The following is a 24,837-nucleotide window of genomic DNA, read 5'->3' on the forward strand; positions in this document are numbered from 1 at the left end:
CCCGCCTTTGGGTATTTTTTAAGGCAGGATTTGATTAGTAAGGGTGTCAAGGGTTATTGGGAGAAATTGAGGGAAGGCAGGAGAATGCGGTTGAGAGGGAAAGATAGATTAGTCATGTCTGAATGGCGGAGTTAACTCAAAAAGCCAAATGGCCTAATTCTGAACTTAGGGAGAACAAAGAAGGGAAGAGATTTAACTTTTTTTACCCTTCCATCACAGTGAGGAATGTGGAGGAGTCACTGTGGTGAATGTTTATGTTAAAATATATTTTGCGTGTTCTGTTGCTTTTTATTGGTATGACTGTATGGCAAATGCAGTTCCTCATATGTTGCAAAACATATTTGGCTAATAAAGTATTATTATGATTATGCTTATGATGAATGAAAGATAATGGAGACATTGAGAGTCTTGAACTATATTACGTATAAAATCACAAAATCTTTAGACAGATTGTATACTGGTTATACTTATTTGAGGAGTTGGGTACCTGAGCCCCTAGAGTAGAGCAGACACAACTTACTAATTTCCCTTTCATCACAATAAACTGTCACTTAATAAACTACGCTTTTTCAATTTTTCAGATCATCCTTGTATTGACTACTTTCAACTTACCACTTGCTTGGCTATTTTTTGGTGGAACCTCCCGACTCTACAGAAGGTAAGATTGTCCTGTGGATGTCTTGCATCCTTTGTTTATAGTATAGAGCTTTAATCTGTGAATTTGGCCACATCTGCAAAAGGGGATTCATTCAAAATTTTGATTATCTGTAGGATTTCTAATAAATGTTGCAATTATGGTCAATGCTGGCAACTGGACACTTACTGCCCTCCCTAAGATGTTGAACTGGAGATGTGTATCCTTCTTAAGTTACTAATAAAGATACTACATCTCTGTGGTGGAGATCATGCATGGATGCGTCACGGCCTGGATTAGAAATGTGATTGCTCAAGAAGGGAGGCTGCAGAAAATGGTGGGCATCAAAGAGATCTACAGGAAGCACTGGCTCAAGGTAGCTAATATAATCAAAAACCCACAAGACCCTGGCCATATTCTTGAGAATCGTCATCTCAAGACTCAAGAACAGCCTCTTCCCATCAACTATCAAGATTCTTGTACTGCCCTTCACAACCCTAAACACTACCCCACCTATTGGTCTATCATGGTCCTAGACCTCCCCACCATCAAAAGCATGTACATGAGGCGCTGCCTCGTAAGGTACACCATCGTCCCTGTCCCGAAGAAACCAAACTCAGCCTGCCATAATGACTTTCGACCAGTGGCTCTAACACCCATAGTAATGAAGTGTTTTGTGCGACTGGTTATGCAGCATATCAAAAATAGTCTACCTGCCGACCTAGACCCACTGCAGTTCGCCTACAGAGCCAACCGAACATCAAAACCATAGCCGTGAGCACTGGCTTGCCCCAAGGCTGTGTCCTAAGCCCCCTGCTGTTTAGTCTGCTTACACACGACCGCACTGCCAGACTCAACAACAACTTCATCAACGAGTTCGCTGATGACACAACAGTGGTGGGTCTCATCAGTGACAATGATGTCGCCGTACAGGATGGAGGTGGAGCTGCTCACAGGATGGTGCAAATCCCACAACCTCATTCTCAACGTGGGAAAAACTAAGGAGATGGTGATTGACTTCAGGAGGGCGGGAAAACAACACCATACACCTCTGCACATCGATGGAGCTGATTTGGAAAGGGTCAGCAGCGTGAAGTTCCTAGGACTCCACCTGTCAGATGACCTGACGTCCACGACCAACACCACAGCACTGGTCAAGGGAGCCCGGCAGCGACTACACCCTCTCCGAAGACTACGGAAAGCAGATCTCCCCACTACACACCTATGAACTTTTTATAGGGGGACAATCGAGAGCACATTAACCTACGGCATCACTTCCTGGTTCGGGAGCTGCAAGGCGTACGAACGGCACCAACTAGACAGGATTGTGAAGACCGCCAGCAGGATTATTGGTGCTCCACTCCCTTTCTTGCTGGACATATACAGGAAGAGATGTATCAGCAGCCATCTCCATCATCAAAGACCCCTACCACCCATCGCATCACATATTCTCCATCCTGCCATCTGGGAAGAGGTACAGGAGCATTGGCTGCAAAACCAGCAGGATGGTCCTCAGCTTCTTCCCGCAGGCTATAAGACTGATAAACAGACTTTGCCCCCTGCCAAAGTATCGCGCACCAACCACCAACCTGGACACACTGCAGCAGAGCCACTGTCGTGCCGCTGCCGATCGGAACGCCTGTTGATGTTTAGTAGAGAGTAGAGTGTTTAATTTGTTCATGATATATGTATTTTTATTTCTATTTATTTTTTACTGCACACTGAATGGACACTGGTTGAGCAATGTTTTTTTGTTTCCTCTGGGTATGTGAGTACTCAGGAAAATGACAATAAAGATATACTATACTATACTATACTATTGTCAAGATTTAATACTATACTATACTATACTATTGTCAAGGTTTAAGAAAGAACTGCAGATGCCAGAAAAATCGAAGGTAGACAAAAATGCTGTAGAATCTCAGCGGGTGAGGCAGCATTTATGGAGCAAAGGAATAGGTGACATATCTGGTCTTGACCCGAAACGCCGCCTATTCTTTCGCACCATAGTTGCTGCCATCCGCTGAGTTTCTCCAGCATTTTTGTCTACCTTCTATTATCAAGGTATTCACATCAACTGGATCATGCTCTCTTATCTTTGATACCATAAGCTAGGAGGTGCAGAAGGCTGAAGTTGCACCCTACCAGGTTCAGCAACAACTACTTTCTTACAACTATCAGGTTCCGAAACCAAACTGTACAATCCTAATCCTACCTCGACCACGGAGCATAATGCACCAACTCTTGCACTACAATGAACTTGTTTTTTGGGGTGTGTGGGGAGGGGTGTGCGTGTGGGGAGGGGTGTGCGCGTGGGGAGGGGTGTGCGCGTGGGGGGGGTGTGTGTGTGGGGGGGGGGCGGATGTGTGGGGGAGGGGCGGATGTGTGGGGGAGGGGGTGTAAGTGGGGGGGTATGTGGGAGGGGGTGGTGTGTGGGCTCAGCGCCTCAACTCCAATCGTCTGCAGGTCCTGGCTCCGGACTCCATCATTGGCTCCAAGACCGGGTGCCTGTCGCACTCAGTGGCTCCAAGGCCCAACAGCACTCATCGGTACCTGGCTCCTAATGGTGGTTGCCGCCCCCGCCCGCGAACACAGCAGCCCGCGAACACAGCAGCCCCCTCCAGGGAAAACAGCAGCCCGCGAACACAGAGAGGGTTGTGGGAAGGGAAGGGGGGGGTGGGGGGGGGGTTGGTCGCAGCAGACGCAGCTCACCCCGCACCTTCAGCTTTCGGCCTCACGCGCAGCTCCCGGTCCCACTCCGACTTCACTCGGCGGCTTCCAGTTCAACTTGCTCTCTGCCCGCACGCAGCTCACAGACTCAGTCCCGCCTCCGAGACTTTATTCTCCGCGGGTGCCGGAATGGTCGTTACCTTCATGGTGACTGTTAAGTGAGAAGACCAATCTGCTGATCTCACTGGGGCGGTTGAAGGAGAGGAGGACAGTTTGTAAGATGCCAAAAAAAATCATAGCGATATAGGGTAGCATTTTTTCTAAAATGTATTTAACAACGAAGTGGTCAAGATGAGACTTCTAGTAATATAGATAGATGTTGTGAAATGCGTGCAGTATTACAGAGGGAATTCCTATTTTACCCTTTTTTCCTTCGTTATAATTTTTCTCTTTCATTACAAACCCTTACTAGATGAAGACAGTTGAAGTAAATTATTTAGTTTCTAAACTGTATTTAGTAGCAATTAACTTTCTGATGGAGATCTGACATACTTGGTATGTAGTAGTCCCAAGCATGTTAGGCTGTACAAGTATTGCTTTGCTGCCACGTTTGAGGTGATATGGAGGTTGCCACTGACACAATTAACAGAAAAATGATACTGTATGTGAATCTCTATATTTATCATGATCAGCCTGGTCCACCCTGTCACTGTATTGTCATTTTCTCAGGTGCAGTGTATAAAAGATGATGAGATAGAGTATTCAACTGCCTTTAATGAATTTGCACACTCGTCCAGATTTACCCATGTCTTCCATGTGTTAATGCTGATATACTCTCTCAATAAAGCCTCATTCACGCCTGGAGTTGATACAGATCGATTACCTCATTGGTATTTACTGTGTAGCATAAACCCGATGCATATAGAACCATAATGGATGACAGTAAGTAACTGGCAATTCTGCAGCAACTTCTCTTTTGAATACAACATACCAATACGTGCCATTGAGGCATCTCCATGTAAAGGAGGAACGATTAGAAACATGTACAAAGAAGTGGGTTTTATGTGGGTGGATCTTAATTGATAATTTGGGAGGAAATTTCATAGTGAGATAATCTCAGGTTTGCAATGTTAGCAAGTCTACTTCTTTTACACAAGCAGCTTCAATATGAGGTCATCTGAATAGGCTGTAAACACGTAGTTAATGGCCAAGGGATTTGGTCGTAGATCATAAAGCTTCCATGACCTACTCCATGTGGCAGAGTAAATGTGAAAGATTCAACCGGGCAAGGCACAGCAATACATTTTATTATTGTATCTTGCTGAACGCAAAAGATTTATTTTAAGAATGAAACCTTTTTCACCTTTCGAACTGCACAGCTCTATGGGTTTTATTCATCACCTGTCAAAATAAAATAACTAACACAAAGTCTTCTAACAGTACATTTCAAAGGCGGGGAGGTGCGTGGAATGTGGGGAGGGGGAAATCAAAGAGATTAGGCTTTGCATCATTGAGCATTAGTTCTGATATGACAACTCGTGCATAATAGTTACTATTGAACTTTCTCAAAGGTGACTGCAGCAAACACATTAATACTGTAGAGACAAAGAAAGGAAAATCCTGTCACCACCAAGTACTGGTGCTAAGAAATGCTGATCTCTCATTCGAAATGCTACTCACGGGGTCCCTGTTGACTGTGACTGTGGCAGTATGCAGTTTTCTCGCATTATCCTGGTTCCCCCTTCTCATATTATGATTCATCCAAGGACTTCTGCGTTGATTTTCCCTGTAGCAGGTAGCAGTAAATAACGCAATCACATTTGCTTCCTTTCTTGAAGGGGGTCATGATTGCAGCCTCTCTAATATCCACTGCATGCCCTCCTCTTTACACTTTTGGAAGATAAGATTGTGAAATTGTGACTTAAGTTATTCACTGCTTCAGATGGAATACTTGCTCCAAAGGCCGTGTTGCTTTTCAGTTGGCATATGGGCTTTTTGATTCCTGGTCGGTTAGGAGTGGCGGCATGGTTTGTTGTAGAAAAGAGGCACAACTGACCACATTGAGTACAGTCACAAATGGGCAGCTCTTCAAAGTATTTCTTCCAAATGGTACAATATTGTCCATCTGCTTTGTCAACCTTCTCCTCTCAGTGCCACAGAGCTGCTCGTGAAGCACAGTGTCTTCTTCTTGTGTTTGAGTTGTGTAACTCCCTCCAGGCGCTGTAGTTCGTTGTTATTTTTGCTGCTGTCTCTGTTTGTTGTCGTTCACCTGACTGACATCAGTTGACAGGGCTCACCACGGGGAGGTCGACAACATGAGCACAGTGTGATTCCCATCCTTCAAGTGATACTATGGAAGTGATCTTCTCACATGACAGTTCCAGGGAAGTTGCATCCACTATATATATAAATGCTTTGTCTGACCTTGTAACATTCTTGAACTGTGGAGCATCTATCACCAATTTGATGCACACAGAAATGTGCCACCATCTTGCAAATGCTTCCTGATAGTATGCAAATTGCCATCATAACAAACATGTCCACAACGAATACAATGTCAGTGTAGACTGGTGTCATGCAAGGCAGCATCACTGCCTCAGCAGGTTTCGCACCAGAAAGGACCTACGTTACAGTACAGGTGCACAACCTTTTATCCGAAAGCCTTGGGACCAGACACTTTTCGTAATTCAGAATTTGTCGGTCTTCGGAATGGAAATTTTTTAGCGTAGATTTTAATGGCTGGCTAAATGGTAGAGTGCTCGGCTCATATCCGCAAGGTCGCGAGTTTGCGCCTTGATCCCGGCAGTTACTCGGTCGCGAGTTTGAGTCTTCAATGTAGTTTTTTTCTTGCAGAATAAATGTTTGTATGAAATGCAGTGTAGGAGAGGTGTACTGACTGTGTGGGCAGAACTTTGGAAGTGATTGCCCACCAGTCTAAAAAGCCGCTGTGTCTCCCTGTCCCTGGGATAGTAGGGGGCGATCAAACAGCACAATACCCCCCTCCCCCTCCAACTCCAGAGGAATCCTCTCCCCGATGGGCCGCTACGGCGACAAGTGGCAGTTTGCCCACAGCCCGAGCTGCGCCACCCCAAGAACAAGAAAGACGTACCTTGCACACCATCCGCTTCTGCCCCTACGTGTTCCCCTGGAGTTGGAGCGGGGCTGGGCTGGAGTTGCTGCTGGCTGTGGGTCTCTGGGATCTCCGTGCTTGCAGTGGGACTGGGGATCGCTGTCCCGTTGGTCCTGACGTCTCCGGCCACCCCCCTGGACTGGAGCTGAGACTGGGAACTGTACCGCCCTTGCCCCCTCCCTCTGCAACTGCAAACAACCCCACTCTCCTACAAGGGCGGTACAGTTCCCGGAGGATAGCAGGTGGGCGGAGACGTCAGGATCAATAGGAACCCGCTCCCCGATGGGCCCCTACGACGCCCCGAGCTGCGCCCCGTCATCCGCAACCCAGGTTCCTCTGTAGTTGGAGCGGGGCTGGGCTGCTGTTGGCTGTGGGTCTCTCGGTTCTCCATGCTTGCGGTGGGCCTGGTGGTCGACGTCCAATTGGTCCCGACGTCTCCGGTGACTGCACTGACCTACTGTCATCGCCGACTTGAAGACAGTTCAAAGCCCCCGCGCCGGTGCATTGAGCGGGGAGCTGGAGAGGGGAGGGAAGGGGTCACACACATGGCCGGGGAGCAGAGGGGTGTAGGTGGGGTGAAATTGAAGGGAGCGACAATCTGCTGCTGCCTGCACGCTGAGTTGAGAAGTTCCCACGCAAGACTCATGATACACTGTGTATCGTGAGTCTACCGTGGGAACGTTTTAACTCAGCGGGCAGGTAGCAGCATATTGTCAATTATTAACCCTCCCGCGCAATATACCCTCACCTTCTCTTTTATGAATGGGGATTTAGTTCCCCTTTCTTCGAGGACCGACCGGAGGTTCCGCTGTCACCTCTGCGGGCCGCCCTCGGTGAACGTTTTCAAGGACCTTTCTTCAAGGACCGAAAAAATGTCGCTATTCGGAGGTTTTCGTTATTTGGATCTTCGGATAAAAGGTTGTGCACCTGTATAAATAAAATTTGTTGAACTATATGTGAGTCTCACTTTGGCCTCATCAGCCACAGAACTAAAATGGAAGGAGGTCTTCCTCTATCCTACGGGACTACCAAAATAGACAGAAGTGAAAAAGAACTGATCCAACCCAAAAAGAATAAAAGTGTATTGAACTTTCACCCGACTATCTTGAACTAGAAAATCCAGCAGTCATCAGGGTTAAAAAGTATTTTGTTGGACAAACCATATAAACCTGCAAATATGTAAATCAAATATGCAAACCATATTCAAATAAAATGAACTGTAGAGGAATCTAATTGTATTTTTCTTGCATCTTTATAAAAAACAGATTATGTTTATCATTATCTTGTTACAATGAATTGACCAGCAAATTAGTCTGATGGAATCTTTTTTTTTTAACATGAAACAGAACAAATAGCAATTTAGTAATGGGGTGATTTGTTATAACTTATTAGTATTGTTTTATTATTGTCATCTGTGCTCCTTGCTTGAGGTCATTGGTTACGCTAGGTCCGTCAAGGACTACTGGATGTCCTGGTTGCCAGCCACATGAACTCCCCTTCCCATTCTCATACTAACCTTTCTGTCATATGTCTCCTCCATTGCCAAAGTAAAGCCACGCGCAAATTGGAAGAACAGCACCGCATTGTATGAGGATCGAATTCTCTAATTTTGGTTAACTTTTACAACACCTCCTCTCCCTATCCAGCCTTGTACTTGGGCTTATGATTGTGCTTATGCATAGCATGATTTTACTAAATTGTATGCAAAACAAATAATTTCACTCTACCCAGGTAGATGTGGTAATAAAGTACCATAGTTGATACAACATCGTTGAGCTTTTTCTTTTAAATGTATCTATGTTTCCATTCAGAATAAAATATATGCTGTCTTTTAAAATTACAGTGAGGATTATGGGAAAACATTTACTGATATATCAATCCGACTCAAGAACTATTATATACGGAAAGAATTTGGAATAAATGTTGGACCGGAGCATTCACAGAAGGTGGGATTTTCAAGATGTTAGGTATCAGTTGTTACTCTTCAAAAATCTGGGCTAGACAGATATTATTAAAATACTCCTTTTCCTTCAACCGCTAGGTCATTCTGACAGCTGATGAATCTAAACGTCCTAAACAAGGCATAATATTGCGGTCATCCGATTCTGGACGGACATTTCATTCCATCCGTCTTCCCTTCCAACCCAGCCTGCCGATGATCTATCATTCCAGCCATTCGGATCACCTACTGGCCTACAGCACTGATGTAAGTAAACTCCGAGCCCGTTGCATTTTAAAAGTTTGCATCTGCCTCCACCATGACTGGCTGTGTGCGTTTCAGGATGTGTAGGGATGGGTGGTGGGGACGGAGGAGGAGGGTGGGTGGTTGGTAATTCTGAAGGCTGCTCTGTGTTGTGTTGGGACATTTGGAATCGGCTCTCAATTTGCCATCTCTTCCTCCTGGCGCAGCATGACCTTTGGCTTTCTCAAAATTTTGGTACTACGTGGAAAAAGATCCATCAATTCGTCTATGGTTGTTCATGGTAAGTTGTAAATTTGCAATTAATCTTATCTTAATTATTTGGAATCTCAATTAATTTGGAATTTACAACAACAATTTACAAAACTTCAGGAAATTGCAACATTCAAAGCATTTTGTTATTGTGTCAAAGATAAGAAAGCACCCCAGTAACAGTAAAATGAAGACACTTTTCGACATAATTTTCTCTCCAACCTTCCATTCTTTCAACAATATTATCTACTTTTTCATCTCGCTGTTCATTGTGAAGCAATGACAGGCAGGGAAAGACCAGGTGGTCCATTAAACCTTGCACCTTCTAGTTTGTTGGAGACACAAGAAACGGCAGATAATGGAATCCTGAGCAAAGCACAAAGTGTTGGAGGAACTTGGCAGGTCAGGCAGCATCTGTGGATGGAATGGACAGTCAATGTTTTGGATCAGGATCTTCTTGTGGCTGATAGAGTTGTGGAGAGAAAGCTGTAAAGGAGAGATGTGGAGGAACAAAGTCTGGCAAGGGATAAGTGGACACAGGTAAGGGGTTTTGTTTGGCAGATGGGTGGATTAAGTGACCTATAAAATTATCTCTGATGGAATGAAACAACTGAGGATTGAGGAAAGAGATGGTGGTTGTTTGTGTGTTTACCAAGGTTTTATGGTCAGTCATAGGTAGAATTAGGAGGTAGTTGGAAGAGAAATTAGATGAGTGTGTGGCGGTAGGAATGGAGTGAGGAGGTGTTAGGCAGGAAGTATCATGTTACCAATGATCCCAGGCTAGTCCCGATCTGAATGACTGGAATATTGCGTAAGAAGCAACTGCAGATGCTGGTTTAAACCAAAGATAAACACAAATAGCTGGAGTAACTCAGCGGATCAGGCAGCATCGCTGGAGAGAAGGAACGGGTGGTGTTTCGGGTGAAGAAAAGTCTCGACCTGAAACGTCACCCATTCCTTCTCTCCAGAGATGCTGCCTGTCCTGCTGAGTTACTCCAGCTTTTTGTGGCGATCTTTGACTTTAGAATATTGTTTGGCTTGAAATTGCCACCCAAGTCTTTTGCAGTCGGTACTGAGTACTTATCAACAAATTCCAGAATTCAAAATAATTTGGAATTAAGATTAATCCTCTTAATATGAACTTTTTTGAAATAACCGATTATAATTTTTTCCTGGTGAGTGGAATGATGCCCACCAGCAGGCTCATCATTTTTGAAGTAGAAATGTTGCCAATTCCTTTGAAAGTATAAAAAACCCTTGTAAATACTGGAAATAGAAAACACAGGAGATGCTCTGATCTGACAGCATGTGTCGAGAGAGAAATGATCAGCATTTCTGTTTCATGACTTTCATCAAAACCAGAGGAAGTTGGGAAAGGAAAATTGCAGTTGCAGTAAAGGATGAAAGATAGAGAATTAAAGGCGTCTGTGGTTGGAAGGAGGCCAAGAGAGATGGGGTGGTGCTGGTAGTAAAGACTTGTTTATTGCAGCTGCTCTGTCTGATGGTGGTAGAAGTAGAAAATAAATGAGCAAAGAAATGTTGAAATGGCAAGATAAAAAAACACTGCAGTTGCTGGAAATCTACATTAAAAGAAACACTGGAAAGTCTTGGCAGATCACAGATTAGCTGTGGAAAAAGAAAAAGTGGTGTTGATATTATTGGTTGATGATCTTTCATGAGAACTGGCCAATTTTTATGCCGTGTGGAAGACGTCGTTATCTGAAATTGTTGAGATCAATATTAAGCCCTGAGAGCTGTAAAGAGCCAAGTTGGAAGTTGAGGTGCTTTTATGATGAGCATTGTTAGAACTCTGTCAGATGCCAAAGGCAGTGAAGTCAAAGCAGGAGCATCATTGAATCATACAGTATGGAAACAGGCCCTTCCACCCAACTCATCCATGCTGAACAAAATGCCGATCTATGCTTGTCCCATTTGTCCGCAATTGGCCCAATATCCCTCTAAATCTTTCCTATTCATGGACTCATCCAAGTGTCTTTTAAATGTTGTTATTATACCTCCCTCAACTACATCCTCATTCCACATACCCACCCACCCTCCGAGTGTAAAAGTTGTTGCTCAGGTTCCTATTAAATCTTTCCCCTCTCACCTATAACCTGTCCACTGGTTCTTGATTTCCCTTATCCCTGGGTAAAAAGACTCTGTGTAATCACCCTATCAAATTCCCTCATGATTTTATACACCTCTATAAAATCACCCCTCAGCCTCCGGTGCTTCAAGGAGTAAATTCCTTGCTTTCCCAATATCTCCCTCTAGCACGGGACCCCAAATCTTGACATCGTCTTCCTAAATCTTCACTGCACTATTTCCAGCTTAATGAATTCCTTCCTATAACAGAGTGACCGAAACTGAACATAATAGTCCATATGCAATCTCACCAACGTCCTGTACATCTGTAATATAACGTTGCAATTCCCATACCCTGACTCATGAAGGCCCATATACCAAAAGTCTTCTTTATAACCCTCTCTACTTGTGACACCATTTTCGGGGAACTGTGCACTTCTGCTCTACAACAGCCCCCAGGCCTTATCATTCTCCGCGAAGGTCCTGCCTGGTTTGACTTCCCACAATGCAAAACCTTACACTTATCTGCATTGACCCCAATTAGCTATTCTTCAACCCACTTGCCCAGCTGATCATGATCCTGTTGAAATTTTTGATCACCATCTTCACTGCCAATGATACAACTTACTTAAGTGTATCTGCAAACTTACTAACATGCCATGCACATGCTCATCTAAAGCTTTTGTATAAACCACAAACAGCAATGCATCTAGCACCTATTCCTGAGGCACACCACTAGTCACAGGCTTCCAGTCCAAAAAACAACCTTCCATCACCACCCTCTGGGCAGAAAAATGGCAGATGGAGTTTAATTCAAACAAGTGTGAGATATTGCATGTTGGGAAGTTAAATATCAGAGGAAAGTATGCAGTTAATGGCACTCTTAACAGCATTGATGGGTTCAAGTCCATAACCCCCTGAAAGTGGCAACACAAGTAGATAGAGTGGTAAAGAAGGCATATGGTATGCCTGCCTCCATTGGTCAGGGCATTGAGTATGAGTCAAGAAGTTGTAATGCAACTTTATATAAGACTTTGACAGGGCCATATTTGGAGTATTGTATCCAGTCTGGTTGCCCCATTACAGAAACCATGTGGAGGCTTTAGAGAGGGTGCAGAAGAGGTCCATCAGAATGGTGTCTGGAATAGGGGCTACTCGCTAGGAGCGGTTGGACAAACAAGGCTTGCTTCCACTGTAGAACACCAGAGATTGAGGGTAGATCTGAAAGAAGTATCTACAATTATGAGAGGCACAGATACATGGACAATTTTTGCTTTTCCCCCAAGGTATAAATGTCAAGGACTAGAGAGATACATTTAAAGGAAGATCGACACAAAATGTTGGAGTAGCTCAGTGGGTCAGGCAGAAAAGGATTGGGCAACGTTTCGGATTAAGACATTTCTCCAGCGATGCTGCCTGACCCACTGAGTTACTCTAGCATTTTGTGTCTATCTTCAGTGTAGACCAGCATTTGCAGTTCCTTCCAGCACAAAGTTTAAAGGGGATGTGCAGGGCAAGTCTTTTACACCAACAGTGGTGGGTGCCTGAAATGTGCTGCCAGGGTGAAGGCAGATATTTGTTGAAGTTATCTTGTAGAAGCTTTTAGATAGACACGTGGATATGGAACGAATGGAGGGATATTGATCATGTGCAGGCACATGAGATGAGTATCTAGGCATAAATCATGGATATTATGGACCGAAGCGACTATTTTTGTGATGTACTATTCTAAAGAACAGACCTAAGACATTCAGTCTCTCAAGCCATGTAATTGCTTATCTAATTGGCACCTCACTTGCATTCAATCACGTGGATTCCTCAAGATTCTTATGAAACTGAGTTTCATAAGAATCTGTGTTTGTGTTTATGTTGAATTACTTTAACAAGTGGGGCTGGCAGTTATAAAAGCAAACACTGTAGCTATTTTGTGATTGGGTTTTATGACATTGTTGCATGATACGGTTTGTTTTAATGTAAAGTATTATGATCACACCTCATGACTTTCTTTGCTTTTTAGGGGACCAGGCAGCACCATTTTTTTCTCAGCTCATCCTGACGGCTTTTGTAAGTTAACAGAATTTTTTCAAAACATTTAAGCCCTGAGTAGGTTTTGACATTTTAATCCCTTTATCTTTCTTTTCCCTCTCCTGTCATCCTTTTTTGAGTGATACATTCATTGTTCGTCATGCATAATTGTAGTGATGTTGGGCCAAATCAGCTGCTCCCAGTTTAAATGAGAGTAAATCAGCAGTCAAACATCTATCCATTAAATTCAATGAAAATAAAATGGAGTGAATTCATATATTGTTGCTAATTTGCTAAAATGTATGATCACTCAAGACTAATTTCCCCCTGTTGTCACTTCATTTACTTGGAATCTTATACTTGGATAGTCTGATTATTTTCTTCAGCAGAAGACAGGAAGACAGCAAGGGAAAATGATTGGACTGTTGGGTAAATTTAGTAAAAGGCTTGAAGTCCTACAAGGAAATCCATTCATTGCGGTACAGCTTTGGAGAGGATTTCACACACCTCCGAGCCCATTTTTTCCAATACAGAAGTTGTGTTGTCTTACTTATGAACCCAAGCATGTGCTGAAGCTTGCAACTAATCAGTGACTAAATACTGCCGTGGAAGCTCACACCATGCAAAGAAAACTGATTACACTGCTGCCATTGTCAACTATAATGTGCATAGGAATTTACTGGGTGTCATAACAATCTCAACTTCAGGAGAACACCAAAACCCTTTGAGATAATGACAGGAACTCCATCGGAGCCAAATATTACCATCCTGCCTCTGACGCGCAGTATTCAACTCCTGCATCAGTGCCTTTGCTTTTTTCTGTTAGGCAATCAGCTAGGTTTGCTTTTATTCATTCTAAGTTGGTCAAGAGCCAAAGGCATACAGAAGATAAAAACCATGATAGAACATATAGTATGATTATTCACTGCTATATGAAATATGCCATAAACTCATCTTGTTTATATGGGGTGGTTTCATTTTGCATTATGGTTACCAGTTGCAATTGTCAGTCATAGAAGATGAAATTTGGAATTTTTAGAGAATGGTGAATTTACACTGCAGATGCTGGTATCATAATTGCTGAGTATTTAAGAAGCAGCCTGTACTGGAAGGTGCTTTCTCCCTTTTCCTGCTCCTACTCCTCCACTTCTTCCTCATGCCCTCCAGCAACTTGCCATGAAGCTAGAGAAGCTTTAGGTATGATGATTGATTCTCCTCCAATCCTCCGAAGTGCTGTTGGACATTTTGGAAGTTTGTCATGTACATAATTTGCAGGATCCATATGATATAATATTAATTACGTGCCTCAATTTGTCCTGAAGTAAACCAAAATTTATATTTGCAGCCATTTAATTTTAAATGACATATTAATACGTCAGGGCAGCACAGTGGCGCAGCGGTTGCTGTCTTACAGTGCTTACAGTGCCAGAGAACCGGGTTCGATCCTGGCTACGGTGCTTGTTGTTACGGAGTTTTACGTTCTCCCCGTGACCTTGGTTTTCTCCGAGATCTTTAGTTTCCTCCCACACGCCAAAGACGTACAGGTTTGGAGGTTAATTGACTTGGTATAAATGTAAAAATTGTCCCGAGTGATGTAGAATAGTGTTAATGTGCGAGGTCGCTGGTCGGTGTGGACTCGATTGGCCGAAGGGTCTGTTTCCGTACTTTATCTCTAAACTAAACACAATACAATACCGTTATGAAACTGGGTTGTTTGTGTTGGATTAAGAAGTGTAAAACATTCCTCAGTATGCATCAGTTTCCTATGGGTCTTAACAATGCATGTACAGTAAATCTATTTTTTTCTGAACTGACACACCTATTTAAACAATCAATTTTCACATATACGGGGTTAATAAATATTTCACAAGTAACTGTTTTCCTCTGGAATATGAAAATATGAAATAGAAAATTAGATCTATGCTATAGTGTTGGGAAAAATAGGAATTATTTATTGAATTCAATGAAATAAATGTTATTAGCCAAGTATGTATACATACCGTACAAGGAATTTTCCTTGGTGCTATGTTCACAAGGATAACAACACGATATATACTAGACAATTCAAAATAAAACATTATAATTTAAATGTGAAGAATAAAATAAAATACCAGAGCAAAAGGAGGCTACAGACTTTTGGCTGTTGAGTAGAGCTACTGCTTGTGGAAAAAAAGTGTTTTTATGTCTGGTTGTGGCGGCTTTGGCAGACCGGAGTCGCCTCCCGGAGGGTAGTACTTCAAAGAGTTTGTGGCCAGGGTGAGAGCGGTCAGAAATGATCTTATCCGCTCGCTTCCTGGCCCTTACAGTGTACAGTTCGTCAATGGGGGAAGGTTGCAGCCACAACCTTCTCAGCTGATCGAACAATGCGCTGCAGCCTCCGGATGTCATGCTTGGTATCTGAGCCAAACCAGATCATGATGGAGAAGGTGAGGACAGACTTTATGATGGCAGTATAAAACTGGACCATCATTGCCTGTGGCAGATTTTGTTTTCTCAGCTGCCGCAGGAAGTACATCCTCTGTTGGGCCTTTTTGACTGTGGAGTCGATAGTGGCCTCACAGTTTAGATCCCTGGGGATGATGGTTCCAAGGAACTTAAATGACTCCTCAGATGTGGCTGTGGTGTTGTTGATGGTAAGTGGGGGGAGGGGAGGGGGAGCCCTCCTAACGTCTACAATCAATTCCACTGTCTTAAGAGAATTGAGCTCCAGGTTATTGCGATGACACCAGGACATCATCTGTGTCACTTCCTGTCTGTAGGCAGATTCCTCCCCATCCTGGATCAGTCCAATCAGGGTTGTGTCGTCCGCAAACTTGAGAAGAGGTGTCTGTGGTGTTACAGTCGTTGGTGTAGAGAGGGTAAAGGAGAGGGGAGAACACACAGCCTTGCAGTGCTCTTATGCTGAGGGACAGCGGGTCTGAGATGTACTTTCCCAGCCTCACATGCTGCTTCCTGTCTGTCAGGAAGTTGGTGATCCACTGACAGAGGGGTTCAAGCACAGTCAACTGGGAAAGTTTGGACTCAAGTAGCTCTGGCACAATGGTGTTGAATGCAGAGCTAAAATCAACAAATCCTTGTATAGGTCCCCTGATGGCCTAGGTGCTGGATGATGAAGTGCAGGCCTAGGTTGACTGTGTCATCCACTGATCTATTGGCCCGGTGTGCAAACTGCAGGGGGTCATTTTTCTGCAGATATTTTTCAGGTGGGCCAGCACAAGTCTTTCAAGTGTTTTCATGATTACAGAGGTCAGTGTAACAAGCCTGTAGTCATTAAGATCAGTAATCCTTGGCTTTTTGGGTACAGGAACAATAGTGGAGACTTTGAAGCAGGCAGGGACAGCGCAGGTTTGAAGGGACTGATTGAAAATGTCTATGCAGACTGGTGCCAGTTGTTCGGCACAGAACATGAGGGTAGAGGGGGAAACATGGATATGGTCCACAGAGTGCTCATAGCTAACATTGCACAAACTCCAATGCATTCAACAACAAACAGTCGACAATAAAAATGAGTTGTTAAATATTTATTTAACCATCCTTATTATAACAATAAAACTCTGATCTTGGATGTGTGTGTGTATAATCAAATCTGCTCAAAATAACGACGCCCTAATGGTAAATTTTTTACATATTCTGATAGAGATTTATCCCGTGGACTCCGAAATTGCCACCTGAAAAATTCATGCATTATTTCTCGAGTTATTAATCAAAATGTTCACAAATCTCAAATAACTTAGAAAATAAAACCGCTGGCTTTGGCTGATGACGTGATGACGTCACAATGGCTGCACGCTGTGTTCACGTGCTGTGAGTGACGTCGCCTGGCCGCGCCACTCGCAAGCCCAGCCCAGGTGTTGACAAATCTGAAAGACCTTTGAAAAGAACCCCTCTGTCTTCTTGCTCGCGCTGCGAGTGACATCACCCCCTCCCCTGTGATGACATGCCCCTCACCCCTCAAACTCTATACCCCCTCCTTCTCTCCCCCCCCCCCCCCGCCTCCTCTCTGCCCCCCTCATTATTCTAACCAGCCCTCCCCCTCTGCTTGCCCCCCCCCCCCTGTCTCCCCCCTTCCCCCCCTCTGACGCACCCCCTCTTGCCCCCCCCTCCCCTCCGTGGGGGCAACGTGGTAGGGGACGGGTGCGTTCTGCAGCCAGGAGCCTCACCTGCTCCCCCTCCCCTCGCCCTCATCCCCCCTCTCTCCCCCCTCCTCTCCTCTCCCCCCCCCCCCTCCCTCTCTGCCCCCTCATGCTCCCTCTTGCCCCCCTCTCTCCCCCCTCCCTCTCTCTTCCCTCTCGCCCTCGTCCCAAAAAATCCCTCTGTCCCTCTCTCTGCCCCCTCACGCCTCCCTCTTGCCGTCCCTCTCTGTGCCTCTGCGTCCCTCTCTGTGTACCTCTCTGTGCCTCTGTGTCCCTCTCTGTGCCTCTGTGTCCCTCTCTATGCCTCTGTGTCCATCTCTATGCCTCTGTGTCCCTCTCTGAGCTTCTGGGTCCCTCTCTGTGCCTCTGGGTCCCTCTCTGTGCCTCTGGGTCCCTCTCTGTGTCCCTCTCTGTGCCTCTGCGTCCCTCTCTGTGTACCTCTCTGTGCCTCTGTGTCCCTCTCTGTGCCTCTGCGTCCCTCTCTGTGCCTCTGCGTCCCTCTCTGTGCCTCTGTGTCCCTCTCTGTGCCTCTGCGTCCCTCTCTGTGCCTCTCTGCGTCCCTCTCTGTGCCTCTGCGTCCCTCTCTGTGCCTCTGCGTCCCTCTCTGTGCCTCTGTGTCCCTCTCTGTGCCTCTGCGTCCCTCCCTGTGCCTCTGCGTCCCTCTCTGTGCCTGTGAGTCCCTCTCTGTGCCTCTGTGCCCCAATGTGTGTCCCTATCCGTGCTTCTGTGTCCCTCTCCGTGCCTCTGTGTTCCTCTCTCTCTACCCCCCCTCCCTCTCTAGCCGTGCCTGCGAGTTGGGGGCTATGCGTGAGTGGATAGGGCGGGCGATGGGGTAAAAGGAGTGAATGTATAAAATTAATATAATATCAATGGGGGTGGTTAGTGTGTGTGTGTGGAGGTGGTTAGTGTGTGTGGAGGAGTTGGTTTGGGTGTGTGTGATGCCGCAGGCTGCCCCCTCCCTCCGCAACCGCACTTGGTCCAGTACGTGATAAATTTATCATTGCATCTTGACCTATTTGCATCGGTTCCTTTAACTATGATCCATCATAGTTTGCTTTTTGATTCATCAAGATTTGCATCCAGTCATTACGCTACAGGCATGTTATTTAGAGTTAACTCAGAACATTTTGCAAATTCCACTTATTAAAGTGGATTGTTTACATGACTTTCCACCTGCAAAAGGTACTTAATGACCAAAATCAATTTAATATCACCTTCAGACCAGTATAATTCACTCGAGGGTTACAGTAAAAAATAACATGCACATTAATTGATGGAAATGTCAGGAAAGTAATCAGTGATTTTGACCAAGTAACATGTATTTTAATCATGAAGCAGGAAAACGAGCTCTATTCATATTTTGGAAGTCCATTTAAACATGATTTCTTGAAAAATAAATGACAGTAATTCTAATAAATTACTTTTAGTGAATATCTCAAAGAAACTTGAATGTTTAAAATTGGATAGAGACAAAATCTGATAAATAGTTCTGCTCTCATTTATCAAGGAAGTTTTGGAAATTGTATTTATCTTTGTTAAATACAAATAATATTTTTTTTTTTGTCAAAGCATTTGAGACCAAGCAAAGAAATGTGGTGGCTCTAAACCTGCCTGTAATATGAAAGTTGTGATGTATTCCTAATGCTGACAGGCCATTGTAACCTTGTGGTAACTAATGGTCAACATGGCAGGGGTCAATATCCTCAGTGATGTTCAAGCAGGTAGAGTGGCTAGTCGAGTGTCACCAGCTTTAACATAAAAGTTTAACTTCATGTCTTATGAAACATAAATATGATTTTATCATTTATTTAAATTATTTTACAGATGATGTAAATGCCAGAGGAGTACTGATGCTTAAGAGAACAATGGATTTTGGGAAAACGTATAAAACACTTCTCTCGCATGTTTACTCATTTGGCTTTGCTGGCCGTTTCCTCTTTGCCTCTGTTGTCAATAACCAGGTAAGATAACTATTTAAGGAATCGCAGCCGAGACAATTTGCATGCTAGTGATTTGGAAATCTGCAAGATTATACATACAAACTCCATACTGCTCTGCTCAAGCAGCAACTGGAGGATTATATACTGTTCTTGTGGTGGAGTTATAAACAGATCATCCAATACCTTTAGATGTTGTGCAGAGGAGGATAGTGAGAGTGAGTCCTGATATTGTCCATAGATGCTGCCTCACCCGCTGAGTTTCTCCAGCTTTTTTATCTACCACTAATATTGTAGGGGTGAGTTGTGAGGACTTTAGACTTTTACTGTAGATTTTAAACATTGTTAGGAATAGTTGCATCAATTACAGCATCTCTGGCTTGGAAAGATCACCTGAGAGAAGTATAAAATATGCTCTGAAAAATAGCTGAGTAGATCAGGAGTTGGGAGTCCATTGTGCCAAAATCGAGTGGGATGAGCTGGGTAGTTCATGTATGACATCAAATTGGTGTGGCCAGATTGACTGCATGTGGCCAAATTGCTATGACATCCAAGGCAAGATTAGATAGATAGATAGATAGATAGATAGATAGATAGATAGATAGATAGATAGATAGATAGATAGATAGATAGAAAATAAGTGCAGGAGGAGGCCATTCAGCCCTTCGAGCCAGCACCACCATTCATTGTGATCATGGCTGATCGTCCCCAATCAATATGCCCTGCCTGCCTTCTCCCCTTCCCTTATCCCTTGATTCCACCAGCCCCTAGAGCTCTATCTAACTATCTCTTCTGATTCTGATCTGTACTTGGTGGTCAGAGGAAAGGAGTAGGCTGGAAGGTATATATCCTCATAATAAAAATGATAAAGAATAAAAAGCAAAAAAATAATCTGTCTGTCCCGCTGAGTTACTCCAGCATTTTGTATCTACCGGCAGAAAAATAATTGCAGGCTGCCCTGCGAAACTGTGGTCTTCGGATCCTAATTATAGGCTTGGCAATTGTGTTGGAATCGGCCTAAAGCATCCAGCTACTCAGCAGCAATTGATAATATTTTACGTGTCAATACGTATGTATTTGTGCCTTGAAGCATGTACTGTATATTAATTTAATGTGTCTCTTTCATATGATGGAACATAGAACATTTATAACTCTGGAGTATTCTGAAGAGTAGAATAACCATTTTTTGTTTTCAGACCCAGCCCAGATTGGTGTACGTGTCTGCTGATCAGGGTGATACCTGGAATAAAGCTCAACTGCCTCCTGTGACCCATGAACAGGTACATTCAAAGTAATCTTCAATGTCTCTTCATCTGTTCTTGTTATAAATTATCAAACATTTTAAAGCCTAATTTCAAGTTCTGATTTGGATAGGTTTTTAATTATTATTATTATTTGACAAAATCATTTTTACTGGATTATTGAGAAATCCTTAGAAAAGACACAGATGCTCAGCCAACACACAAAAGCATAGATTATACATAAATTACACAAAAATTCTACAAACAGACTGCAAGGCAAGATATTGATGAAAAATATACAATAAGAAAACGAGCCCATGGCAGTGTAAGAGGTATCCGTAGTGTTCTATTGCAGAGGGATGTGCTGGTCGGTTCAAGAACCTGATAGTTGTAGTAAAGTAGCTGTTCCTGAACCTGGTGGTGTGGGACTTAATGCTTGTGTACCTCCTGTCTGATGGTAGAAGCGAGAAGAGGACATGGCCTGAATGGTGGGGATCCATGCTGACAGATGCTGCCTTCTTGAAGCAGTGCCTCAAGTAGAAGCATTTGATTGTGGGCAAAGATGCGCTTGTTATGGACCGGGCTTGAGACCATGATGCAACCAACCAGGGTCTATAGAAGCTTGTTAGAGTATTTGGGGACATGCTGGAATCTCTTTAAAATAGTAAGAAATTCGAGACACTGGCACATCTTCTTTGTGATTACATCCATGTGCTGGACACGGGACAGGTCATCCGAGATGTTTATGCTGAGTGTGCATAATTACCTCTTAACTATTTATTTTGTTTCTAGAAGCATCCTCACATTTTTGAGCCTCAAAAACACATTTTATTTCTCCTTCATTTACGAGGTTGGAAGTGGAATGGTGAAAATATTTCTTTCCCATTGTTTAGTCACTTAATATTTACAAAAGCCGACAAAATAATTCTGCAATTGAAAATAATTAATTTGGTTAATATAAGGGCACTGATGAGTGAAGTTTAGTCGAGGTACAAGGTGCCTGGCCATTTAGGAAGTATTAGTGCTGACACTTGTTTATTTTCCCAGGTGTTTTTCAACAGTAACATCATTTTGTACTCACTAATACCACCAGGGGGCAACAAATACTTTTGTACAACTCCTGCAGTTATATTAGTGTTTGTAGACATCTCCAACAGCGTCCATGTTCAAGTCTATTTCCTCCTGTTTGTAGGGTTTGTAATCACGGTGAATAATTATATATATATATATATCAGGAGTCACAAAGTCCCTCAACCGTTCTCTGCTATTCAGTATCATGGTTAATTTTTTTACCAATCTGCTTTTACATCCTATCTATCTCCTATTCCTTATAAAAATTAATTTTCTGTTTGCTAGTTTTTAATATCATGAGGGTTATAAATTCTCTATGTGCAAGTGCAAAAGAGCAGCGATACTGTGGGGAGAATATTATTCATTCTAATAGGCAGAATGGAGCAGGACTTTTAAAATGGCATGAGCAGCAGGTGGATGAATTTGTGCAGAATACTTCAGTATACCCACCTTACATTCAGTGACTAGATCTAGAGATTTATCTTGGGTAGACAAAAATGCTGGAGAAACTCAGCGGGTGAGACAGCATCTATGGAGCGTAGATGCTGCCTCACCTGCTGAGTTTCTCCAGCATTTTTGTCTGCCTTCGATTTTTCCAGCATCTGCAGTTCTTTCTTAGAGATTTATCTTGTTAACTTTTTTTCTTCCTTGTGAACCTTTCAGTTATACTTTATTTAAAAAATATATTCTGTCCAGTCTTCTAACCTGCCACCAATTGTCTCACGAATCCTGCCCTTGGATTGTTTCAAAATAAAGCTTGTAGCACTAAAGCTATACAGCATGGAATAAACAGGCCTTTTAAGCCTCCAAGTCCACACAACCATCAAACATTCAATTACACTAATCCATCACCAATCTTCTCAAAACCTCTCCAATCCCCAAATTCAATTCAATGATATTATCACTATGTCTGAGGTGTATCCTCTTTGGAGAAAATCCAATGCAAAATACTTGTTCAATTCATCTGCCACATCCTAATTTCCATTATTAATTGCCCAGATTTGCTCTCTTTTTTTGTTGCCATTCTCCACATCATACTTTTGTTTGGATAAAATCCCTTGTCCTTCTCTGCCAAACTGAATTCCTTTCGACTTTAGCCCAATTATGGGTTAGAGTTGACAAAGCAATTCATAGAGATTTAAAAATAATATATTTTATGCTTTGGGATGCCTGGATCTGAAATAAAAATTACAGCTTAATATTTCTAAGTTAATGACTGGTATGCAGCCTCAATATGAGCATTTCTTATTACCCTATCTATTTTCAGCATTTTTTGTATTTTATCAAGTGAATATTAGCTTTATTTCCCCAGCTCAATCCCAAAATATTTTATTATAGTCAGCGACAATTAATTTGATAATGTATATATATCTATATAACAAGTGAATAAAGTGTATGTATGCATATATGGGCATTTGTGCATATGTGTGCAATGTCCAAATGCCCACACATGAAACATGGGTGTTTCCGTAAATAAGGGTACCACCTTGTGACATGGGTGGCCAAATTGGAAAGTTATTAAATCATAATGAAATACTACAGCATTTAAAATAGGCCTACCTATGATCCTTTTGAGCTAATTTGTGATCAAAATCAACCAAGGTTTGACCAAAATCTTTCAAAATTTGAAAAAGAAAACAAGACTTTTTGTGTATTTATAAGACATACCTGTATAAGACATATGGGACACTGGATCTTATTCTGATTCCTAAGCTCCCTTACAAAATGGCGGCACGTAACCCACCACGAGGCCCGTAGTTCACTTCAGGGTCGTTATAATCGTGTTGTTGGAATTAAAAAAAAAAATCGGGACAAGTGCAAAAAAACCAGTTATAGCATTGACAAGATCAGACAACGGAAGGGACTATGGAATGAGACATTGATAAAATAAGTGAGCAAACTAGATTTTTATTTCATGATTTTAAGTTCTATTCATTATTAATGAAATTAATGGAAGGCTTAAACAAAAAATACAAACAATAAAAATAAAAACAATAAATATAAAAACAGTTACTCTGCTTTTAACTCACACGTGACCAAAGGGACGCTGCTACTCAAGTTGTGCTGCAAAAACCTGGGGCATCAGAAAACCATCTCATCGGGTGATAAATCATAAAAATCATAAGCATAATCAGAATTTAGCTTATAGTATAGAGTTATTTAATTGCACAATTAATGTAATATTTCTGGTATAAATTAGCCTAAGCATTTGATGAAATCCTGCTTGTAAAATGTTACAAAAAAAGGCAAGAAAACATAGGAACACATCTGCCATTTTTCTTTGTAATAACAGATTTATTTATTTATTTTTGCATGATCTCATTATTTTGGCTATACACCATGATCTACACTACTTAAAATACAGGATATGAAACAATGGGAATATTACATAAAAAACAGGAGATCTTTACGGAATTTACGGAAACACCCACATAAATTTAGAGAGCTGTAAATGGTCACTCTTGGTAATATACATAATGTTATGTAGATGCTCTTTTACAGTTTTACTCAGTACTAGCAGCAGACGATGAAATGATTTTCATGCATGTGGATGATCCTGGCAGTAAGTATTACCTCTGGAAATTATTTTTTAATGAAATGAGGAATAAGATATGTTCACATTTAATCAATCATTGCTAGTTTATTCTATGTGTATGTGTGCGTGGCCTGCGTATACTTGGTGGAATGTGTTACTTTATTCGTGTAATGTATGCATCGTTGGCAAGAATAACCTGTTGCTAGTGGACCACTAACTTAGACTGGTCCAGTCCTTGTGATTCAGCAAGTGGAAGCTTCTGTGTTTAAAAACAATGCTGAAATAAAAGTAATCACATTGAAAATCAGACTGATTTGTTCACAGTGACACCAATTAACCTACAATGATTGTTTAACATTATATGCATATATATCTGACGTAGAGAGGAAATTACAGGTGTTGGCCCTTTATCCATCTGGATGGTAGGAGCTACACATGGAGCACACATGGGCAGTCTGCACCCTGGTGGTATAAACATTGAATTCTCCCAATTCCGTTAGCCCTTGCTGTCTCCTCCCCTTCCTAGCTCTCCCTCAGCCCTCGGGTCCTCCTCCTCCTTTTTCCTTTCTTCGGCCCACCCCACCCCCACCCTCCATCAGTCGGAAGAAGGGTTTCGGCCCGAAACGTTGCCTATTTCCTTCGCTCCATAGATGTTGCTGCACCTGCTGAGTTTCTCCAGCACTTTTGTCTACCCGCAGCTTTGATGATGATGTTTCGTAGACAGGATACAGCTACAGCCACTTAATGCAAATGGTGGAGAATATTAATGTTTATACCGGCAATGTAACAACATTTGGACTTGAACCATTTTTGCTTAGAGTCGAAGACTACGGGCCAAAATTCTTGCAATTGTGTGCTCTTGATGTCACAGTGACACCAAATAACACAATGATTGTTTAACATCATGAGCATATATATGACCT

General features: G+C 42.8%; 1 protein-coding gene across 1 annotated transcript in view; it reads left to right on the plus strand.

Moving 5' to 3' along the window:
• The window catches only part of LOC129706207 (sortilin-like), a 97,016-nt gene that overhangs the window by 46,449 nt on the left and 25,730 nt on the right, over positions 1-24,837 (plus strand). The window contains exons 3-10 of the mRNA XM_055650270.1: positions 582-658; positions 8,278-8,380; positions 8,476-8,640; positions 8,844-8,917; positions 12,989-13,035; positions 18,954-19,090; positions 20,263-20,346; positions 23,881-23,941. Coding sequence (XP_055506245.1) covers positions 582-658; positions 8,278-8,380; positions 8,476-8,640; positions 8,844-8,917; positions 12,989-13,035; positions 18,954-19,090; positions 20,263-20,346; positions 23,881-23,941 — 748 coding nt within the window. The remainder of the gene's footprint in view (positions 1-581; positions 659-8,277; positions 8,381-8,475; positions 8,641-8,843; positions 8,918-12,988; positions 13,036-18,953; positions 19,091-20,262; positions 20,347-23,880; positions 23,942-24,837) is intronic.

Source organism: Leucoraja erinacea, chromosome 19 (genome assembly GCF_028641065.1).
Source record: "Leucoraja erinacea ecotype New England chromosome 19, Leri_hhj_1, whole genome shotgun sequence".
NCBI lineage: Eukaryota > Metazoa > Chordata > Chondrichthyes > Rajiformes > Rajidae > Leucoraja > Leucoraja erinaceus.